A 20171-nucleotide genomic window follows, 5' to 3' on the forward strand; every position below is an offset into this window, starting at 1 on the left:
AAATAGATTTTGAGATGAGAGGAGGCAGGCAAGAAGGGAAAGGAGAGAGTAAATAGACAAAAATAAGGGGACGGTAGTTAAAGAAAGAAACAAAATTGATCAGAAGTAAAGGTGGTAGGTAGAAGCGAGGTTGGTGAAGATGAAGAAGAAATGCAAATGATAACGGGGAGAAAATGCTAAATTTTTGGGACTTAATTAGTGTTGCCCTCTAGCGTTATCAAGTCAATATTATTCAAATCAACTCTTCATGCTCCCCAAGGCATGGGATAAATTGCAAACGGAAAATGATTAATTTTGTTTCGACCTCTAATTTGTGATAAACTCGCCGTTCCGGTCCTCATAAACATCTGTCAGTTAGATTTGCCCTCCAAAGGTAAAAGAACTGATTATGTTCCAAATATACCATTAAGAGCAAAAATGAAATTAATTCCTAAAAAATTGAAAAACATAAAAGGTCACGTCAGCTCCTCTTTATTCTTCTACTTCATCACATCTAAACTCCCTTGTTCCCAGACACAATTTCTCCCGCAGAAGGTCATCGACCGACGACCTTCAACTAAAAACAATGTATGTATTTGTTTATTTTTTTTGTGATGAAGGGGAAGAAAGAAAATGAGATGGTGTGACCTTGAGGTCATGTTTGGCGCGCGGGAATGGAATGTGATTCCTGGGAATCACATTCCCGTAACATGATTCCTGAGAATCAGATTACTGTAGTTTGATGTTTGGTTTGATCAGGAATGAAAATTTGATTCCTGACACATTCCTAATTAGGTGTTTGGTTCGTATAGGAATAGGAATGTAAATATTTGTAAAAGTTAACTTTTACCCTTACGTAAACTACATAAAATACACATCATTTTTTTTTTTTTGCATAAAATATAGACATCAACTTTGTTATATATTAAAATCAGTATTATTTTTTCAAATTCGTAGATATAAAATAATAACACGATACATCAAAGGGATAGAGTTTAAAGATAATAAATAAATGTCTCAATAAAAATGTATCTAAAATAAAATTTTGTTCGTAAACCTAAATAGAAATTTATCTAAAATCAAAATTTTGTTCATAAACATAAATAATACTTATTAATACTAACATAAATAATACTTATTAATACCAACATAAATAATACTTATTAATACCAAATCCTACAAAAAAAATCAAATTGGCAATTCAATATTTTGTTAAGGATATATTTGTCAAAAATATTAATATATGTGATTCCGGGGGAATGGTAATCCAAACCCACCTCCCCCGTTGCTATTATCCCTTTTTGGGGGAATCACATTCCCGGGCCACACCATTCCCGCAAGGCAAACAATGATCCAGAATGTGATTATCGGGAATCACATTCCATTCCTATACCATTCTCGCGCACCAAACATGTTCTTAGTAATTAATTTCATTTGGGCCGTATGGGTATTTTTGGAAAAGTTAGCTTTTTTTGTTTTTGGGCGTCAAACTAAACCGCTAGACACCTATGGGTCCTGAACAGCCAAGTAGTCACTAATTGGGGGCCTAATCGGAATTAACCCAAACAAAAACCCTTTAGGTAACCGAGATCTTTGCATCTCTATTACCGTATCAACCGATATAAATTTGACGGTGGATTTTGCAGGTATTATCTAAAAGTTGTACGTTTTTCGGGTTCTCAGCCTTTTTCAAGAAACAAAGTTCTTTCCTCATATAAATACGTAAGCTAAATCTCGTAGAACTCTTTCCGTCTCAAACTCTAGGGTTTTAAGTTTATCGTCCGTGGCGGAACATAAATCCACACTCTGCAATCTTTGCAGATCGTTTGTGGTGGTTTAGGGTACTATTCTTCTTCTTCTCCTCTCAAAACCCCTCTTTTCTTAAAACCCCAGAATACTACGCCAGTCTAATTGATCCTTTTAGGGTTTCTACCATCTGATTCGAAAACATCCTGGAAAGCCTAGGGTTTCAAAGAAGAAGAGGTACTTGAATTTCATTCGTTTTGTTTGAAGTGGAATGTCGACAGAGAGAAAGAGGAAAGTAAGTTTATTCGACGTCGTGGACGAGACATCTGTGTCTGCTAAACTCGCAAAGATGAATGGTGGTGGATTAGCTCAGAATCCGCTTATTAACAGGTGGAATGCGCGCCCATACTCTCAGAGGTACTTTGATATTCTCGAGAAGCGGAAAACCCTTCCTGTTTGGCAGCAGAAAGATGAGTTTTTGCAGGTTTTGAAGGCGAATCAGACTTTGATCTTAGTCGGAGAAACGGGTAGTGGTAAAACAACTCAGGTAATCTCAACTTCAAAGTTCAGACGTTTTAGTCATATAGATATTGTGATATGAATACGAATTTCTGATTACGAAATTTGGGTTTGAAGGAGAACTTATAGATGTAGGCACTAATAACATGAACAATGTAATAGTCCCACATCATTTAGGTGAAGCGTCTAGAACCTTAGATTAGCTGCGTGCTCAAACTTAGTAAGTGTCTTGAGGCATTTTGGGTTGGCTCGTGGAGCATTCACTAGGAATAAAACCGTGTTCCTATGGACTTGGATATGGGTGTCAAACTTGTGACGCCCCAAGCCATAGCTGTTATCAATGTTGTCCCCGATTTAACAACCTCACACGTGGTTTTGTTCATGGCGAAGGCTCCACAATCCCCACCCCCACCCCCAAAAGGGCCCGGGTACTTACCAAGCTTGAGTGTTCACCTATAGCCCTGGCTTCGGACATTCTCGCGAGCGATGCGGGACTATTAGAATTAACGGGGGGGACAATTATCTGTAACTGCTAAGGCTTGGGGTGTTAGAGACACGTGATGATTATTGCTTAAAATGACACGTGAATGAAAGCTAGACTTTTTTTGACATAAACACACATTTGTGATTACTTCATACGGGTTAGAAGGTATTTTATCGACCAATAAGTTTTTGTTGATTTCTTAGTAATTTATGTTGAATTATTTAGTTGGTGACTGGAGGGACAAGTATTTAGGTTCGAAATATTATCGTATGCATTGGCGAATTACTCCGAACTTTTGTTGTACTGTTTCCTGATGTATAGTTTTCCTTCTCAATTTCGCTTACAAGAAATTATATAGTGATTGTTTAGTTGACGCGACACCTATTCTTTGACGTATCGTTTCCCCTTCTCAATTTGGTTTACAAGAGATTATATGGTGATTGTTTAGTTAACCTGATACCTATTCTTCGTCCAAAAAGCGTCAAGCTATTTGACTGATGAGTCACTGCTATATTACAGATTCCTCAGTTTGTTCTTGAATCCGTGGAGCTAGAGAATCCCGAAAAACGTAAAAAGATGATGGTTGCCTGCACTCAGCCTCGTAGAGTGGCTGCAATGTCTGTTTCACGTCGTGTCGCTGAGGAGATGGATGTAACAATTGGGGAAGAAGTTGGTTATAGCATTCGTTTTGAAGATTGCAGCAGTTCAAAAACTGTTTTGAAGTAAGCTTGTCTTGCTGATACTACATTTTTAATTTTCTTTTTTAATCCTTGTATCTCTCTCTTCTCATTCATTTCTGCCTTCGATTGCCTTCTTTGCGTAGTTTTATGGATGCTATTTCTGTGGATCAGGAAACTAAAATAAGTATTAAGGTGAAGGCTATTATACCAGTCATTTCTCTAATTCGTATTTTTTATAATTGTCGCAGGTATTTAACAGATGGTATGCTTTTAAGAGAAGCTATGACTGATCCACTTTTGGAGCAATATAAGGTGATTATTCTTGATGAGGCTCACGAAAGGACCTTGGCAACAGATGTACTATTTGGTCTTCTGAAGGAAGTACTTAGAAATAGACCAGATCTGAAACTTGTAGTTATGAGTGCTACCCTTGAGGCTGAAAAGTTTCAAGCTTACTTTAGTGGTGCACCTCTTATGAAAGTTCCTGGAAGACTTCATCCAGTCGAGATATTCTACACTCAGGAACCTGAGAGGGATTATCTGGAAGCAGCAATTCGTACAGTTGTGCAAATACACCTGTGTGAAGGTCCTGGCGACATCCTTGTGTTTCTTACTGGAGAGGAAGAGATAGAAGATGCTTGTCGGAAAATAACAAAAGAAATAGGAAATCAGGGTGATCAGGTGGGTCCCGTGAAAGTAGTACCACTCTATTCTACATTGCCTCCAGCTATGCAGCAGAAGATATTTGATCCTGCCCCACCTCCATTGAAGGAGGGTGGTCCTCCTGGAAGAAAGATCGTGGTGTCAACCAACATTGCAGAAACTTCTCTGACTATTGATGGTATAGTTTATGTTATTGATCCGGGGTTCGCTAAACAAAAAGTGTATAACCCAAGAGTGCGAGTAGAGTCCTTGTTGGTCTCACCTATATCAAGGGCAAGTGCTCACCAGAGATCAGGTCGTGCTGGAAGAACACAACCTGGAAAATGCTTCAGACTGTACACTGAGAGAAGTTTCAATAACGATCTTCAGCCACAGACTTATCCGGAAATTCTTAGATCAAATCTTGCAAACACTGTTCTTACCCTGAAGAAACTCGGAATTGATGATCTGGTACATTTTGATTTTATGGATCCGCCTGCACCTGAAACTCTTATGCGAGCACTAGAGGTGTTGAATTACTTGGGTGCATTGGATGATGAAGGAAACATGACGAAATTGGGGGAGATAATGAGTGACTTCCCCTTGGATCCTCAAATGTCGAAGATGTTAGTTGTTAGCCCAAGCTTCAATTGTTCAAACGAGATTCTTTCGATCACGGCTATGCTTTCAGGTATGTTTGAGTTCATTCGGTTTTTTAATTTTGGACTTATGTCAAGTCCATCATGCATCTCATTGGAGTTATCCATATAGCTTACACGTTCATCGAGTAGATGTGTTGTTGGTCCTCATTCGTAGTCAAATTTATGCTAAAACGCATGTGCTTGCGATTCCTTTGAGTCCAACTCATTCTCATGCATGATTTTATTAAAGTTCACTCCTGCGAGTGTTACTACGCAATTTGCAAGCACGTGTCTGTTTTAGAACTGGGATGCCCCTTTAGGTTTGTCATCAGCAACTTCCGTGTGGGTTCTATGCCAGTAATTGGCATGCGCCATGGATATTTCTAAGTAAGTGCTGATGCAGTTAGTTGCAGTTTCTCAGTTATTCTCTCTCATGAAGCAAAGTGGTTTCTTCTCAACTCTCTATGCATCTGCTGACCTACCATGGGCCTCGTCTGTGATAACAATTTCTTTCTTTAGTACCCAATTGCTTTGTCCGGCCTAGGGAGGCCCAGAAAGCTGCAGACGAAGCGAAAGCTCGGTTCGCCCACATTGACGGGGATCATCTCACACTTCTCAACGTTTACCACGCATACAAACAAAACGGTAAGTCCAATAACAATTTTTTTTTTCTTAATTTTATGTTTTAATTAGTACCATCTCTGATCTCTTATATGGTTGTGCAGACGAAGATTCGTCATGGTGTTATGACAATTTTGTCAATCAGAGGGCACTGAAGTCTGCTGATAACGTAAGGCAACAGCTAATGCGGATCATGGCTAGATTCAACCTCAAGCTTTGCAGTCCAGATTTCAACAGCCGTGACTATTACCTCAACATTAGAAAAGCTATGCTGGCTGGGTATTTTATGCAGGTTGCTCACCTTGAGCGTACTGGCCACTATCTAACAGTGAAAGATAATCAGGTAATACTTCTTTGTTATAGTTCAGTTGGGCTCGTTTTCTCACTAGTGTTCTCTATTTGTATGAAATTGTAAAGAAACGAGAAGAGAGGTTTCATTATACTGCTTTTGATTTTTTTTGTTGAAGGTGGTTCACTTGCATCCATCGAACTGTCTGGATCACAAACCGGAGTGGGTCATTTACAACGAGTACGTGTTGACTAGCAGGAACTTCATTCGAACTGTTACAGATGTTCGTGGAGAGTGGTGAGTTGCTCCATATCCACACCTGAAATATGCTGACAAGCTTCATCTTTATATTGCCTTTATATCAGTCTTAATGTCTTCTCATGCTTCTTCATATGCAGGCTTGTCGATATAGCATCCCATTATTACGATCTGGAGAACTTCCCACAGTGCGAGGCTAAGCGAGTTCTGGAGAAGCTCTACCAGAAGAAAGGAAAAGATAAAGAGGAGAGTAGGAACAGGAAATAGGTTTTGCGATATCATATACTCCGTACTTGGATATGCTCTCTTGAGTTTTCGTTTTTCACTTTCTTCTTTCTCATCTAATTACTATAAAGATGATTACAGATTTGTGATAATGTGAGGAAAAGAAAAAACTAGCCTTTGAAGTCGTGAAACTATGTTGTTTAGTTTCATATATTTTAATCAGATAGCTGTACTAAGTTTGGTATTTGTTATGATAACTGAAGTTTTCTTGATCTTCACAAGTAATTTATGATCTCATTTATGCCCTAGTTTCGTTTTTTATCAGTTGTACCGAGTATTGTGTAGCACACTTCATTCTTGCTGTTTTTGAATGTATACCTAATGTATTGCTGCAAATTTGCTCATTCAACATCCGTGATTTCTATAATGTTTTTTCTCAAAGGAATTTTCATATGTAAAACACTGCCTATGTTGTATGATTTTACTTCTAAACTTGATCCTACACTTGTAGCACTGGACACTCTCGCAAGTGATGTGACACTATTACAGTTTCCTACACTTGACGAAAAGCCGTCCTTGGTCCTGATGCCACTTGTGAGGTTCTAAACTTTAATGGTCGTTGGTATTGTCTTGGCTTTTACTAACTTACCCATATACTGTGTCATATTATAAATAATAATAAAATACACAAGTAGGCAGAGATCATGTCTAACTTGCTCTTTTGCATGATTAAATTTATCTCAAAACACAACCACTATTGGTTCCTAAATCACAAGAAAATCAATCAATACCCTCTTACTAATATATTAACCCAAGATAGTTTGATTACTTTCTCAAACTAGAAACAACAAAAAGAGATAAAATATGGAAGACAAGAACAAACCACCATCATTGGTGACAGAAGAGATCAAATCAAGAGCGGAAATCTACTACGGAAACGAAAAATGTAAAGAGAAAAGCAAAGAGTTTCTGAGAGAAGCTGAACTCCCAAATGGTCTCATACCAATAGATACAATAATTGAATGTGGGTTTGTGAGAGAAACTGGTTTCTTTTGGTTAAAAAGAAACTCTAAAGAAATTCACAAGTTCGAAACAACCAAGACAACTTCATGTTATGCTCCTGAAATAACAGGTTATGCTGAGAAGAAAAAGATTAAGAAACTAACTGGTATTAAGAGTAAAGAATTCTTGATTTGGTTTACTCTTAGTGGAATTATTGTCGATGATAGTAATCCTTTGGCCAAAACGATTTCGTTTAAGACTACGTGCGGGTTGTTTAAAACTTACCCAGTATCTGCTTTCCAAATCAAAGAAATTTAGTAGTAGTAATCAAGCCGATCATCTTCTTTAATGTTTTCAATTTGTTTACTATATATTATGAAAACTAAAACGTATTACAGATTTGGTTTGGTATATTATTCAGTGAAGTATTTTGATATTGCAAAAAGATTGTGTGAAGAAAAAAAAAAAGAGGAATGCACCAGCCGGGAATCGAACCCGGGTCTGTACCGTGGCAGGGTACTATTCTACCACTAGACCACTGGTGCTTATTGATATTAAATCTTATTAAGAAATTACAATTCAATAATTAAAGTTTTATTGGATGTTTTAAAAGAGCTTTGTTACTTTCTTGTGGTTGTGGCTGGATCTGAAGTAATGGAGTAATGTTGAATTTGTTTAACTCTCGCTTCGTAAGTTTTTTTTTTTTTTTTTTTTTTCTGTATACGAATGTATGGTTTGCATGACATGTTTTACAGATACGACCGATCTAATTTACAAAAAGAAACTTTGCCATAATTTTGTCTCGTCTGTGAATTGTCGGGGAGAGCTCATGTCTATTTTGGGACATAAGAGATTGTTTATTACATTTAATAGCTTTCACCAAGTATCAATGGGGGATATTTAACTACTCTAATGTAATGGGGATATGTATGTTGGCTAAAATATGGTAAACATGAAGTGTTCATGAGTTGTAAAATTAATGACAATTTGGAGAAAGGTTGAACCGTTGAACCACCAAACAACCGAACTTTGGCAATTTGAAGGTCGGTTGGAGTTGCTCTAAACGCCACAAAAATGTAAGATATATCAGTTCCGACGAAGGCATAAACTCTGAAGGGTCGAAGAGAGGTAATGAACGAGTGTTCAAGGAAAACTAGGGGTGAGAAATGTTTTTATTGTTCTTTCTATCTTTTAAATATCGTGTTGTTGTACTTTAACCAAAGCGTATCGTGTTGTTGTACTCTAACCAAAGCACCCAACCACCAACGAAGAGAATCGTTTCAAACAAGAATCTCTTGATATTTTGAGTACTTTTCTTGCTCGTTGGCTTGAAGCCTTCAGAGTTTCCATACGGTGGTTAAGCACTTGAGGATGCCTGCAGTTCGGTTAAAGAAATAATTCCACACTTCCGAACAGGAAAATGTACTTTGTAGGAAAATATAAAATAGTAAGAAACTTATGATTTCGTGCTTGCTTGCAAGTTTTAGTCTCCCTCTCTATACTTTAGATCATGTCAAAGATTGTTGAACTTCAATTGACCCATGAAAGAGGATTTAGATGGCCAACCCTTCCAACCATGAACCATGAAGATGAAGTTAGGGTATTAAGAATTACCATTTTCATGTTTAAACATATTTTTCTTTATTACTAAACATTTCTTGCATGACCAACCAATTAACTTGTATATATATATATATATGTGTGTGTGTGTGTGTGTGTAGTGGCAGTTGATTTGCTAGTTACTGTTAATTCTCTCTCTGTGAAGGATGGCTTCATTGGTTTTGTTCTTGGAAGCTCTACTAAGAGGAAACCAGAGTTGTCTTTTAGTGAAAGAAGGATTTACAGAGTCAGTGACGAAAGGAGATTATGAACATGAAGATCTAAATGCTAAAATACACGAAAAATATAAGATTGATACGATGGGTAAAATAATGATCACTAGAAGCAAATACCATGAGAATTCATGTACAACTGATTATTATTATAGCAGGAGCAGAGAAGGATCACAAACATGGAAGATGTCTGAATTCTGCATCTGGCCATAAAATTTGTGGGTATTAGTTGGCCTCTCATTTCAAATTGTTCTGTTTAATCTTCTCTCTAATCTGTAGTATAAATGAAAAATTAACAAAGCGGATAAAAAACGTCTTTTTTTTGTTACAATATCATTACCGAAATCAAAATCTTTCTTTCTACCACTTCTCTTGTTTACTTGGAAATGTTTAGGGAGCAAGAACATCAATTTCAGCTCTAGCGAACCTCCGGGAAATTGTATGTACTCTTGAGTAGTTGAGTTGTTCGAAACTGAGACTTAGACGACACTGAACGCAGACTGGATGGTAGATGAAAATTGGTTTGCAATTGTTTGGGAGGCAAATGCTTGAATCTGCTTCTTGGCATCTGCACCAACATAAACGAAAAAAGTGTTCGGGAAATGCTAAACATGAGAAACAGAAACAGTGAACAATATAGGTGATTGCGGTTATGTATATGATTTGAACGGCATTAGAACATCATCCAAAAACGATTGTAGTTAAGGGTATCTTCGATTCGTTATCCAAAAATATGATTTTAGTTACTACTTTACACTTAAACTAATCAAACATCTCGTACCATTGATTGGAATTTAGGAATATGAACATCATTTTTTTTGTATTGGCAGCATCCTTTTTGAAGGGAGGATGAAACCCGAAAGCCTCGAACCCGATACCTGGAGGGCAGAAACGAAATTCCGGATCCTCCAGTCAAGGGTTGTCGGCTGAACATAATATTTCCTGTTCTTCAAAATCCTAAAACAGTTTTGGACATATATGGCTAATGTACCTTTCGTATATAGTTATTTGTTTCTGAAAAGACCTGTGTTTGGATCGAATGAAGAGAGAAACTAGTGACTGCAAAAGGTTTTAGACTAGATGTCAATGACATGTGCTCCATCCTCTAGTGGCTAACCTATAGATGTCTTGTACATAAAGTGGCAAACAGTGGTAGTCTCATTCTGATAAATTACTCTGGTATTGTGCGTAGCCGATAGCTTATTTCCCCAGAAAGAACCAGACTATAACAGGAAGAAGTATTATAAAGCCTAGTCTGGCGATAATTTTGATAAGTATCAATGCTAGTTTAAGAAGGAAGCAGTTTGATGAAGCCACAATGTAATAATACAAGCCTAATGGGTTTTACGTAGGCATTAAACAGATGATTGCATACCTTTTTGGCACTTGGTGAAGCCAACTATGTTTGCAACACTCAGGGTCAAACAAACTCCTACAACAAGGACATAATCTGGTTGAAATCTTATGACTGAGAATATTCCAAGGAAAACCCAAGCAACTGCCTGCACCGCCAGAACCGATCACATACATATGAGCCCAAGGAAGAGAATATATGATCCCAACGAAGAGAAGTGCATATCTAAATTGCATATAGATTTAACATTTATTTGTGCATGTTATTAGAAATACGCTTAAGACTGAGCGTACTGCATCATGGAGTTAAAGTGAAATCAGAAGATATGTAAATCCCATCTGAAGCACTATTTGGTATTGATTGACCAAAGACCAGCTATGGTGGTGGAAAAATTGCAGATAATTGCTTATGTATATGTTAACTTTATGACCAAGATGGGGTGAACTTCTCTTCCCCGTGACCACACATTTGTTAGTTTGTGAGCATCGAACTCAAAACCAATTGGCAATAGGCGGAGAGGCTCGGATATTATCTTTTGGTCATGAGACTTCCTTTTCTTCATATTTTGAGCCTAACACGTTTTATTGTTGGGTGACGTGGAGCGCGTGTGGCTATTGGGTCTATCACGTGTGGTCTCTAATACCATGTTAATTTTCGAGCATCCAACTCAAAACCACTTAACAATGAGTGGAGAGCCCCTAGATATTATTTTTAGTCATGATATTCCCCTTTGTGCACGTAGGACTATTCTCGCAACATTAGGGGAATTTAGACAACTGCATTGTCAATCTCATATCCGACTTTCAAGTTCCAATGATATGATATTTCACCATAGGTGACATTGGTACATAACAACTCTAAACACGTTTACGTATGTAGCTTATTAATACAAAGTAAGAAGACAATCTTACCGTGAGATAGAGTGTCCACCAGAATAGCCATGAATCCTTCTTGTTCATCCGAGACAATGACTGTACACAAAATAAAAACAAAAGTATCGGTAAATTTTGTGTGTGCCTCCCACGAACGAGCCACAAGGATATAGAAACCAAAGAAAAAAAGGTACCGTATTAGGAAACTAATTTTTAGTTGATTACCTCTTGATCAAGGCATTCAAATTTCCACACGCTCTCACCAGAATCATCTATTTCATTCCACCACCTGAGACCAACCAATATCCGCCCACTAACATTCTTGACAACCCAAAAATCGAGAGCAGCAAGAAGAACAGTAACCACAAATATGATCACAAAGTTGTTAACGAAAAGTGCAGAAAGAATGTAAAATGCCAAAGATGCAGCCTGTCAAAAAATTGTTGAAATTACACAGTGAACAATATCACGCAAAACTTATACGTATCATAATGATGGAATACTAGACCTTGAATAGCACATGGAAGAAGCATGTTTTTGGGTTTGCGTAGTTTTCACCTCCAGGCTGAAAGAAGAAAGCAAAACTTGCCTCATTTAAAAACAGTGTCAACACAAATTTAAAAAACCGACGGGGATATTGCTCGAGCCAGATTGGAATTCTCAATGCCGACATTTCATGTGACGCCCCAAGCCTTAGTAGTTGCTGATATTGTCCCCGCTTTTACCACCTCACACACGTACGGGGTTTTGTTCTTGGCGAAGGCTCCACAAGCCCCCCCAAAAGGACTCAGTATTGACGAAGACACACGATTCACTCAACCATCAAAGTACGCAGCGACACTATGGACCCCCCACATACTCGATTTTGCCCTCACTTAGCCACCACTCACCGTGGTGTGAGGTTTTGTCCCCACACTAGCAGGTCTCATTACTAAGCTTGAGGGTACACTTATAGCCGAGGCTCCGGACACTCGCCAGCGATGTGGGACTATCACACTTCAAGATCATAAGGTTTTTATTTTCATTGAGAAACATGACTCATAACCTAGCTAAATGATACAATCCACTCTAGGTTAATAGGCAAAAAGTTTTTGAAAATTTACTTCATTTGTTCATAACCGTAATAATCAGTTCTAGGGTTTCAGTTTGACAAACTTCAATTTCATGAGATTCAAGCGAAAACCACATGTTAGATCACTGATGATCGAAATTCATGAACATATAAAAGTGAATTGACAATCAGATATGAACTAATTACATCAAAATCTTCTCAAAACTAACAGAATATGACCTAACTACACAAATGTCAACAAGTGAAGATTAACAAGATTCAAAATCAAGATCTGATAAACAAGAAGATGAAAAAAAGACAGATTAACCTGATTGAGATCCATATTTTGAGTTACTTTTGATCGATCTTCTGGTTCATCAGCTAGGGTTTCAGATCTATTGTTCTTAGAAGAACATTTGGTAGAAATTCAACAAAAGGTCAAACGACTCGAGGTTTCTTGATCGTTTGATTATTCGAGAAACTCAAGATCGTCGGGTTTGGCTCGCAGATTTGGCGGGAACTCAAGCATGCAGATCTGCTTTAAAACTAGAACATTTATACAATAAATCAAACGGTTAATAATTTATCCGGGCTAAATCGTCGGGATGGCTTAAATTCATTTTTGCCCCATATTCTGTTACAAACTTCTACTTTGGTGTCCTTCTTCTAGTAAATCCGATTTTGACCCATTCTTCTAATTGTCCATCTTTATTCTGTAGTAACTTTTCTTTCTTTCCTAAACTACCTATCCCTATTTTTAATCTGCCTTTGGTTTTAGATAGTGAGAGAAATAGGCAGTCTCTTCGTCAAACCATTTTTCTTTTGGTTTTTTTTTTTTTTTGTTGAACTAACCATTTTTCTTTTGGTTAAGTCATCATCCCTTTTTTTTTTTTTTTAAAAAAAATTCATCTGGTAAATAGACTCGTAAAGAAATTAAGAAATTTCGTATACTTGAAGGATTTGAATATAATTAGTTGTGGATCATGAAAGTTGGATAGACATAGACTATGATAAAGTAACACGTATGTTTTTAAGAAAACTATGACTGTTACACATGGAAATAACTTTCGTAATTAATAATTTATAATGTAACGAATAAGTTATTTTTGGGCGACAATTATATTTCCATAGTTTATGTCGGCAACTACCTTAATAATTTTAAATTTGGAACGTGGAAAATGGCCTAGATGGCGACATCACAATTGTAGTGTCCAAAAAAACAAATAAAAAATTAAAGAAAAGCAAAAGTACCCATCCATCATGGCCCATCACCCATGGCTCATTGGTTATAGGTGCCCTAATATTTATTTCTTTTGGATCTAAATAATTACAACCAAGACCATACATGTATTATTGGTTAAATTTGAACTCCAAAAAGATTCCCAAATGATCAACACTAGAGAGTAAGAACTCATAATATAGGTTTTGAAATAGAAAATTATTGAGGGGGGGGCTGATTCAACGAGTTTGAATTCATACGGCAAGGCATGAGCTCGAGCTTGTGGGTTGTTGATTTAGGAATCAAAGCTACCTTCTTTTTCAATTCTTTTTCAATTATAGGGAGGATAGATAAACCAATAGAAAATGAGCCATCAATATACATTTAACTACAAAATTGCCATTGGCCCACTATTTTTAACACAACCAAATTAGTTCTTCAATTGACTTGTGCCCTCTTCATGAACATGCCCCTAAAGAACTGTTTGTCTCAACATCAACTAGAGGTGTAAGTCGGAGCTCATTAGATTTGGTATATGCTTATTCCTATCCAAATACTGACATCCAATAAAAATCAAGTTCTCGAATCCCAATTCAAATTCTATGTCTCATAAGAAATCAAAGTTTGACTCTCACGAATACATGTCACCACTCACCACCCCACCAAATTCGAAATAATAATAAGAATAAAAATATGATCTCTCGTGTTGAGATACATACGTGTCACCACTCGATCGAAATAGCTTCTAAGAAATAAAGGTAACTAAAAAAATAATTAAAGGTTAATTCCGTTTTGACCTCCGATTTGTGACCAACTCGCCATTTTGGCCCCAATAAGTGTCTGGCAGTTCGTTTTGGTCTCAATTTCCTGTTTGGCCCCCACATTTTTTTTATAAGCTTCCCCACTCTACCCTTATGTCGTCGGAGAAAGTCGTCGACTGGCATCTTTTTCCAGCCGACTGGCATCTTTTTCCAGCGACCACCATTTTTTTTTTTAAAATCTTCTTCTTCTCCAATCATCTCAACCACCTCCATCTTCTCTGTTTCTCTTCCATGTCTCTCTCTCCCTCCTCTTCTCTTTCTCCCCCCTTTTTTTTTCCTCTCTTTTTCTCTCTCTCTTCTCTCTCTCTCTCTCTCTCTCCCTCTTGTTTCTCTCTCAAAATTTTCGGGTTTCCGGCGAAGGGAAACCCTTCGCCGAAAACCGTCTGGATCTGGGGAAAACCCCAGATCTAAACCCTTCTTCGTCTGTAAAAGATAAATGCTTACTTACCCTTTTACTTGGAATTGGTTTTATACCAAGCTCCCTACATGCTTTTGTTATAATTGTTTGCATCTGTAACCTAGTATAAATCACAAAAATAGTAAACAAAACTTCTCAGCTTAAATCATCTTATATATATAGAGAGAGAAACTGAAATTGAAGAAAAGTTACCTGAAAAATCGAATCTTTTTGGGCATAGGAACCCCTAAATTCTCACTAATTGAAACAATATGGCATCTTTCAAAGTAATACTATTGATAACATTGTTTGGGAAATACTTAGTAAACTGAAGAGAAAGAGTACTATCACAAACAACAAGCTCCCATACTTTTTGGGTCTAAATAGAGCACTTCTGTTGCTATTGGAATCAACTTACTGAGATGCTATTGGAATCACTTCTGTTGCTATTGGAATCAAATTACTGAGATGCTATTGGAATCACTTCTGTTGCTATTGGAATCAAATTAGTGAGATGCTATTGGAATCAAACAGTGAGATGCATCTTTCAAAGTAAGATACTATTGATAACATTGTTTGGGAATCACTTCTGTCTTGAACAGAAATCCAATTCCCACTCTGAGATGCTATTGGAATCAAATTTTGGGTCTAAATAGATCACTTCTGTTGTTGGGTCATCTTCTTCTATACTGTTTATTGAAGTTGAAACTATCCTTTAGAGATGGAATTCAGTCTTAATTGAGATAATTTGAGTTTAGAAATTTGTGGGTTTGTTAGGAAATTAGAGGAAGAGAAGGTGTGAAATTGAAGATGGGTTTTTGAGATTGGGGCTTATGGTTTTTAATTCTAGCTGAATTGAAGCTCAGACTCGCCATGGCTCGTGTTGCTCGCAGAAGACTCGCAGGTTACTTAGAGAGGGAGATGACTGGGGAATGTATCTATCCAGAGAGAGAGAGGGTTCCTCTTGGTCTGGATCTGGGATTTTCTCCCGATCCAGACAATTTCCGGCGAAGGGTTTCCCTTCGTCGGAAATTGAAACTGTCGAGAGAGAAAGAAGAGGGGGAGAGAGAGAAAAGGAGGGAGAGAGAGAGAAAAAAAGAGGGAGAGAGAGAAAAAGAGGGAGAGAGAGAAGATGAGAGAGGGAGAGAGAGAGATACGGAAGAGAGAGAGAGAGAGAGAATGGAGGTGGAAGAGATGATTGGAGAAGAAGAAGATTTAAAAAAAATATGGTGGTCGCGGGAAAAAGATGTCGGCCGACGACTTTCTCCGACGATAGCTTATGTGGACATGTGACATGGAATTTGCTTGGCGAGGTGGATAAAGAGAAAGAAAAACAATTAAATTACATAATTGCCATAAGGGTAGAATGGGGAAGCTTATAAAAAATGTGGGAGCCAAACAGGAAATTGGGGTCAAAACGAACTGCCGGACACTTATTAGGGCCAAACGACGAGTTGGTCACGAATCGGGGGCCAAAACGAAATTAACCCAAAAATTAATGTTAGTAATTTGAACATTAGATTTCATGTAAGATCGAGTTTATCGCATAACCAAAAATACTGCGATAACAAAAATAAATCATGAAGCTACTCTTTTGCCCTCACGGTTTTATGGGATACAAAGGTTCGCAAAGCTAAAAATATTCTTACCACATAAGTTAAAAGGTTGGATTTCCCGTTACTTCTTGTTATTTTAATAAATGTTTTCATTTGTACTTATTTCTTTTGAATATAATATGGTATCTATTTTTGAAAAGGCCGCGGCTTTGGGGAATAAAGAAAATTCTCCGGGGAATAAATTCTCGAGGGAATCCAGATTTTTTTGAAAATTCTCCAGGGAATAAATTTTTATGGGGAATACAGAATACATTTTTTTGAAAGTTCTCCTCCATCTCATCACCTCTCTCTGCCACTTCATCGACACCTCATCATCTTCTCCGGCGAAAGTCGCCGGCCGGCCAAGTTTCCGGCCGACGACCTTCAAACATAATATTTTTTTTTCTAAAAAATTCTCTCTCCTCTCTCTCTCTCTAGAACAGATCTAGAGAGACGTCTGTTCGTGTCAGAGAAGATGATGAGGTGTCGATGAAGTGGCAGAGAGAGGTGATGAGATGGAGGAGCTTTTTTTATAGCATCTTTTAAAATTAGAAGCCCCTTAGCAATAAAAAGAAACATAAAAAGTCAATCTTATTTGACTAGTTTTAAGAAAAGTCTTTATTCTCCGGAGAATTTTCTTTATTCCCCAAAACCGCGGCCTTTTGAAAAATACTATATTTTATAATAAATAACGAATAAGATTATTTAAATTGATCCAATTATATAGATTGACATAACCCATTGAAAATAATTATAATTTAAGAATTTCTAATACTCATATCCCGTTAGCCCATCAAATTTGGATTCGGATACTAGGAATAGTATTTAATAGATATCAAATATGTTATTGCATCCGATAGGAAGAAACATATACTTGATTTTGATTTAACTAAGTAATGTTTACACCTTAATTTAATGGTGAAATAAATGTATCTTTGAGGCCGTGTTCACTGTTTGAACAGGTTGAGAAAAACTATGAGTTTCCGGTGAAATTTCGGTGGTTAAAAAGTGTAGAAAACCAACAACAATTTTGTGTACTGTAGAGAGCAATGACAGTTTTGTGAATAATGGTAACTACATGACTAATTTATTATTGGTTTTAATTGTCCCTTGATTTGAAGAAGAAGCCAGCTGTAACGTTTGGATGTTGGTTGATCCTTGAAGATCAAGGGCCACCAGCTCGAGCTCGTTAAATCACCTCTCGTTAGAGTTTCGGATCGAATTTTAATAAGATTAAAATATTGAGATTCAACATTATTATTATTAAAGTAAAAACACAACCTAACATAGCAACATTATTATTATTAAAGTAAAAACACAACCTAACATAGCAACTTCTCAATAAATATGAATAAACATCTCCTCAAGGAGAACCACTCATCATCCTCCCTAAAAAAATATCTCAATTAAACATTAATTGTGCCTTTAACTCAATTACTATTTAATGGCCCATGCGTATAGCATATAATTGAAAAGCTCCCTTTCTCTCCTACCTTATGACACTATAAATACAAGTAGTTATCTTTACTAGTAGTCCATATAATCTCATCACAATTGTAAAGTTGTGAGAGAGAGAGAGATAGAAATATTTAGTAGTGGAGGGGGGAGGAATTATAATTTATAATAAATGGAGGGTGGTAATAAAGGAGAAGAGGTGATGATCAAGCACATATTGGTGGTGAAGTTCAAGTCTGAGACATCTGAGGAGAGGATTGATGAACTCATCAAAGAGTTTGCTAAGCTCTTGGATATCATCAAAACCATTAAGGATTTTCATTGGTATACACTCCTATTTATCATTTTCTCTAACTGTTTTTATATAGTAGTGCTCATGTCCATGTCCCATTTGATTAATATCCCTATGTCCCGTCAACAATTGATGTTCATAGAGTAAAAAAGTAAAAAAGAATCTTAAAATATTTCAGTTGGTTAATATGTAAAAAGTATACGGTTAGACCAGCTAAGAATAATGGCCTTGGTGGTCACTAATCTCTTTAGATGTGTTTAAAACATTGAGAATAGTCTCACATGAGAGAAGGTCGATCTAGCAACTAAAAATATAATATTTATCGACTCGTAATTAATTGGTTTTGAGCTGAATGACACAAATTTAATAAAAACCAATAATTCGAAACATATGCCAACCACTATTTCATAGGACATGCACAAATAGCGTTTCAAATAAAAATGATAAAAAAAATTATCATTATCTTTTTCAAGTATTGCCCACACACACACAATACTAATAATAATTAATTAAATTAATTAAATTGTGTAATTAACAGGGGAAAGGATGTGAGCACAGCAAACCTGACACAAGGGCATAGTCATTTCTTCCAGCTGACATTCCAAAGCATGGCTGACGTGGAGGCTTACATGGCACATCCAGCACACATGGCGTATGCTCATCAGTTACTTGCTGCCACTGAGAGTGTCATCCTCATGGACTACAAGCCTACTGCCATTCATTTATGCTAATTAAATCTCAATTAATTAGTGATGATCGATGATGTTTACTTTTTAAATAAGATCAAATTTCATCTCACATTATCAAGTCTTTGTGATTAAAATTTGGAATAAAAGCGACTATTTTATGTAGTACTTGTTTTATGTGTATATTTTATGTTTATTTTGTCAAGAAATAAAAAAAAAATTATTGTGCACTTTTGAAAATTGAACTCTTGTATAGAACTATAGATCATAAATCTTCATGCCGATAATTAAGTTCAAATTCAGATATAATTGATTTTTTTCATCATTAATTATTAAGTGTAATAACTAATCACGCAAAATTAAATTAGCATGCTGAAAATCTTTCCCCAAAAAATATAAACATGCTTAAATTAAAAATTAATTCGTAGTTTGATGCTATTTTGAAGTTTGATGCATTGAATTGGTTCGTAAAATTTGTAATCTTAAATCAAAGTTAAGTTTTTTTTTTCTTTTTTTACTAATTAGAGCATCTCTAATGGGACACTCTATCAAACACTCTAAAAGTCCTAGTTGTCAAGTGTCAATAGAGATTCTCTTTCCTAAATGTCAATATAGAGACACTATAAGTTTTATTGGTCTCCAATGGAGATCTCTAAAGCCTCTATACTTTAATAAACATGTCCCTCTTCAATCCAATAGGATAAAAAGTAGTTGAAAAGCAAAAATTTTTATTGGTTAGAATTAAAAAGCAACACTTAGAGAGTCTCAAGTAGACACTCTCATTTTAGAGTTTCTCTCTCTAAACACTCTATAATAAATGTGTCCACCTCATGTTAGAGTGTCTAACAAAGTGTTCCATTGGAGATGGTTTTTTAACAAAAACTCCAAAAAGTCATGTGTGACACTCAAAGTGTTAGAGATTGAGTGTCCCATTGGAGATGCTAGATGCTCATTAGGTTAAGACCCCATTTAGCCATTATTAAATTTAGTTATAAACTTTAAATTAAAACAATGACTTGACTTAGGTGGTGTTTGTTTTTTAATATTTTCAGATCTGAAATCTGAATTGGATTCCAATTCAGATTTCAGATGTTTGTTTTTAGATTTTAAAAAATCTGAAAAATTTGCTGAATTGGATAATTGTCTGAATGGACTGAAAAAGAGTCCACTTATTTCAGACTTCAAAACAAGTCTGAAATAAAATGCCAACTTCTGAAATGAGTGAAATGACTCTTGTGCCCCTGTATTAGAAAAAAAATTCTCCCAGATTTCTACCACCACCAACGGAAACCACCGCCGCCACCACCAACGGACACCACCAACGGACACCACCACCGCCACCACCAACAGAACACCACAACCGCCACCACCAACAGAACACCACAACCGCCACCACCACTGCCACCACCAACAGAACACCACCACTGCCACCACCACCAACAGGACACCACCGCTACCACCAACAACAGGTCACCACCACCGCCACCAACAACAACAGGAATCCACCACCA

The 20171-nt window shown here is 36.7% G+C and overlaps 4 protein-coding genes and 1 non-coding gene across 5 annotated transcripts; 3 read left to right on the top strand and 2 right to left on the bottom strand.

Annotated features, from left to right (window-relative positions):
• Positions 1-1574: 1574 nt before the first annotated feature.
• Positions 1575-6392, top strand: LOC147535853 (putative pre-mRNA-splicing factor ATP-dependent RNA helicase DEAH2). The gene is made up of 7 exons (XM_086641623.1): positions 1575-2272; positions 3248-3450; positions 3657-4741; positions 5211-5336; positions 5417-5655; positions 5780-5898; positions 6000-6392. The coding sequence occupies exons 1-7, from the start codon at positions 1997-1999 to the stop codon at positions 6124-6126; spliced, it is 2175 nt and encodes a 724-aa protein (XP_086497749.1). The 5' UTR covers positions 1575-1996; the 3' UTR covers positions 6127-6392.
• A 556-nt stretch (positions 6393-6948) lies between these two features.
• On the top strand, positions 6949-7404 carry LOC147535854 (uncharacterized). Its single transcript, XM_086640037.1, has one exon. It carries the CDS (start codon positions 6949-6951, stop codon positions 7402-7404), a length of 456 nt encoding a protein of 151 aa, XP_086496163.1.
• A 156-nt stretch (positions 7405-7560) lies between these two features.
• On the bottom strand, positions 7561-7631 carry TRNAG-GCC (transfer RNA glycine (anticodon GCC)). The gene has a single exon. It is a non-coding gene; the product is annotated as a tRNA-Gly (tRNA).
• A 1375-nt stretch (positions 7632-9006) lies between these two features.
• Positions 9007-12748, bottom strand: LOC147535856 (Golgi apparatus membrane protein-like protein ECHIDNA). Its single transcript, XM_086641624.1, has 6 exons — positions 12524-12748; positions 11653-11709; positions 11370-11573; positions 11184-11243; positions 10294-10420; positions 9007-9486 (listed from the first exon to the last, which is right to left on the bottom strand). Exons 1-6 carry the CDS (start codon positions 12536-12538, stop codon positions 9398-9400), a joined length of 552 nt encoding a protein of 183 aa, XP_086497750.1. The 5' UTR covers positions 12539-12748; the 3' UTR covers positions 9007-9397.
• A 4949-nt stretch (positions 12749-17697) lies between these two features.
• Positions 17698-18900, top strand: LOC147535857 (stress-response A/B barrel domain-containing protein HS1-like). Its single transcript, XM_086643537.1, has 2 exons — positions 17698-18006; positions 18513-18900. The coding sequence occupies exons 1-2, from the start codon at positions 17855-17857 to the stop codon at positions 18703-18705; spliced, it is 345 nt and encodes a 114-aa protein (XP_086499663.1). The 5' UTR covers positions 17698-17854; the 3' UTR covers positions 18706-18900.
• Positions 18901-20171: the final 1271 nt, after the last annotated feature.

This window comes from Eschscholzia californica, unplaced genomic scaffold (genome assembly GCF_041429995.1).
Source record: "Eschscholzia californica isolate CP2 unplaced genomic scaffold, dmEscCali1.0.p SCAF_5, whole genome shotgun sequence".
In the NCBI taxonomy this organism is placed as follows: Eukaryota; Viridiplantae; Streptophyta; class Magnoliopsida; order Ranunculales; family Papaveraceae; genus Eschscholzia; species Eschscholzia californica.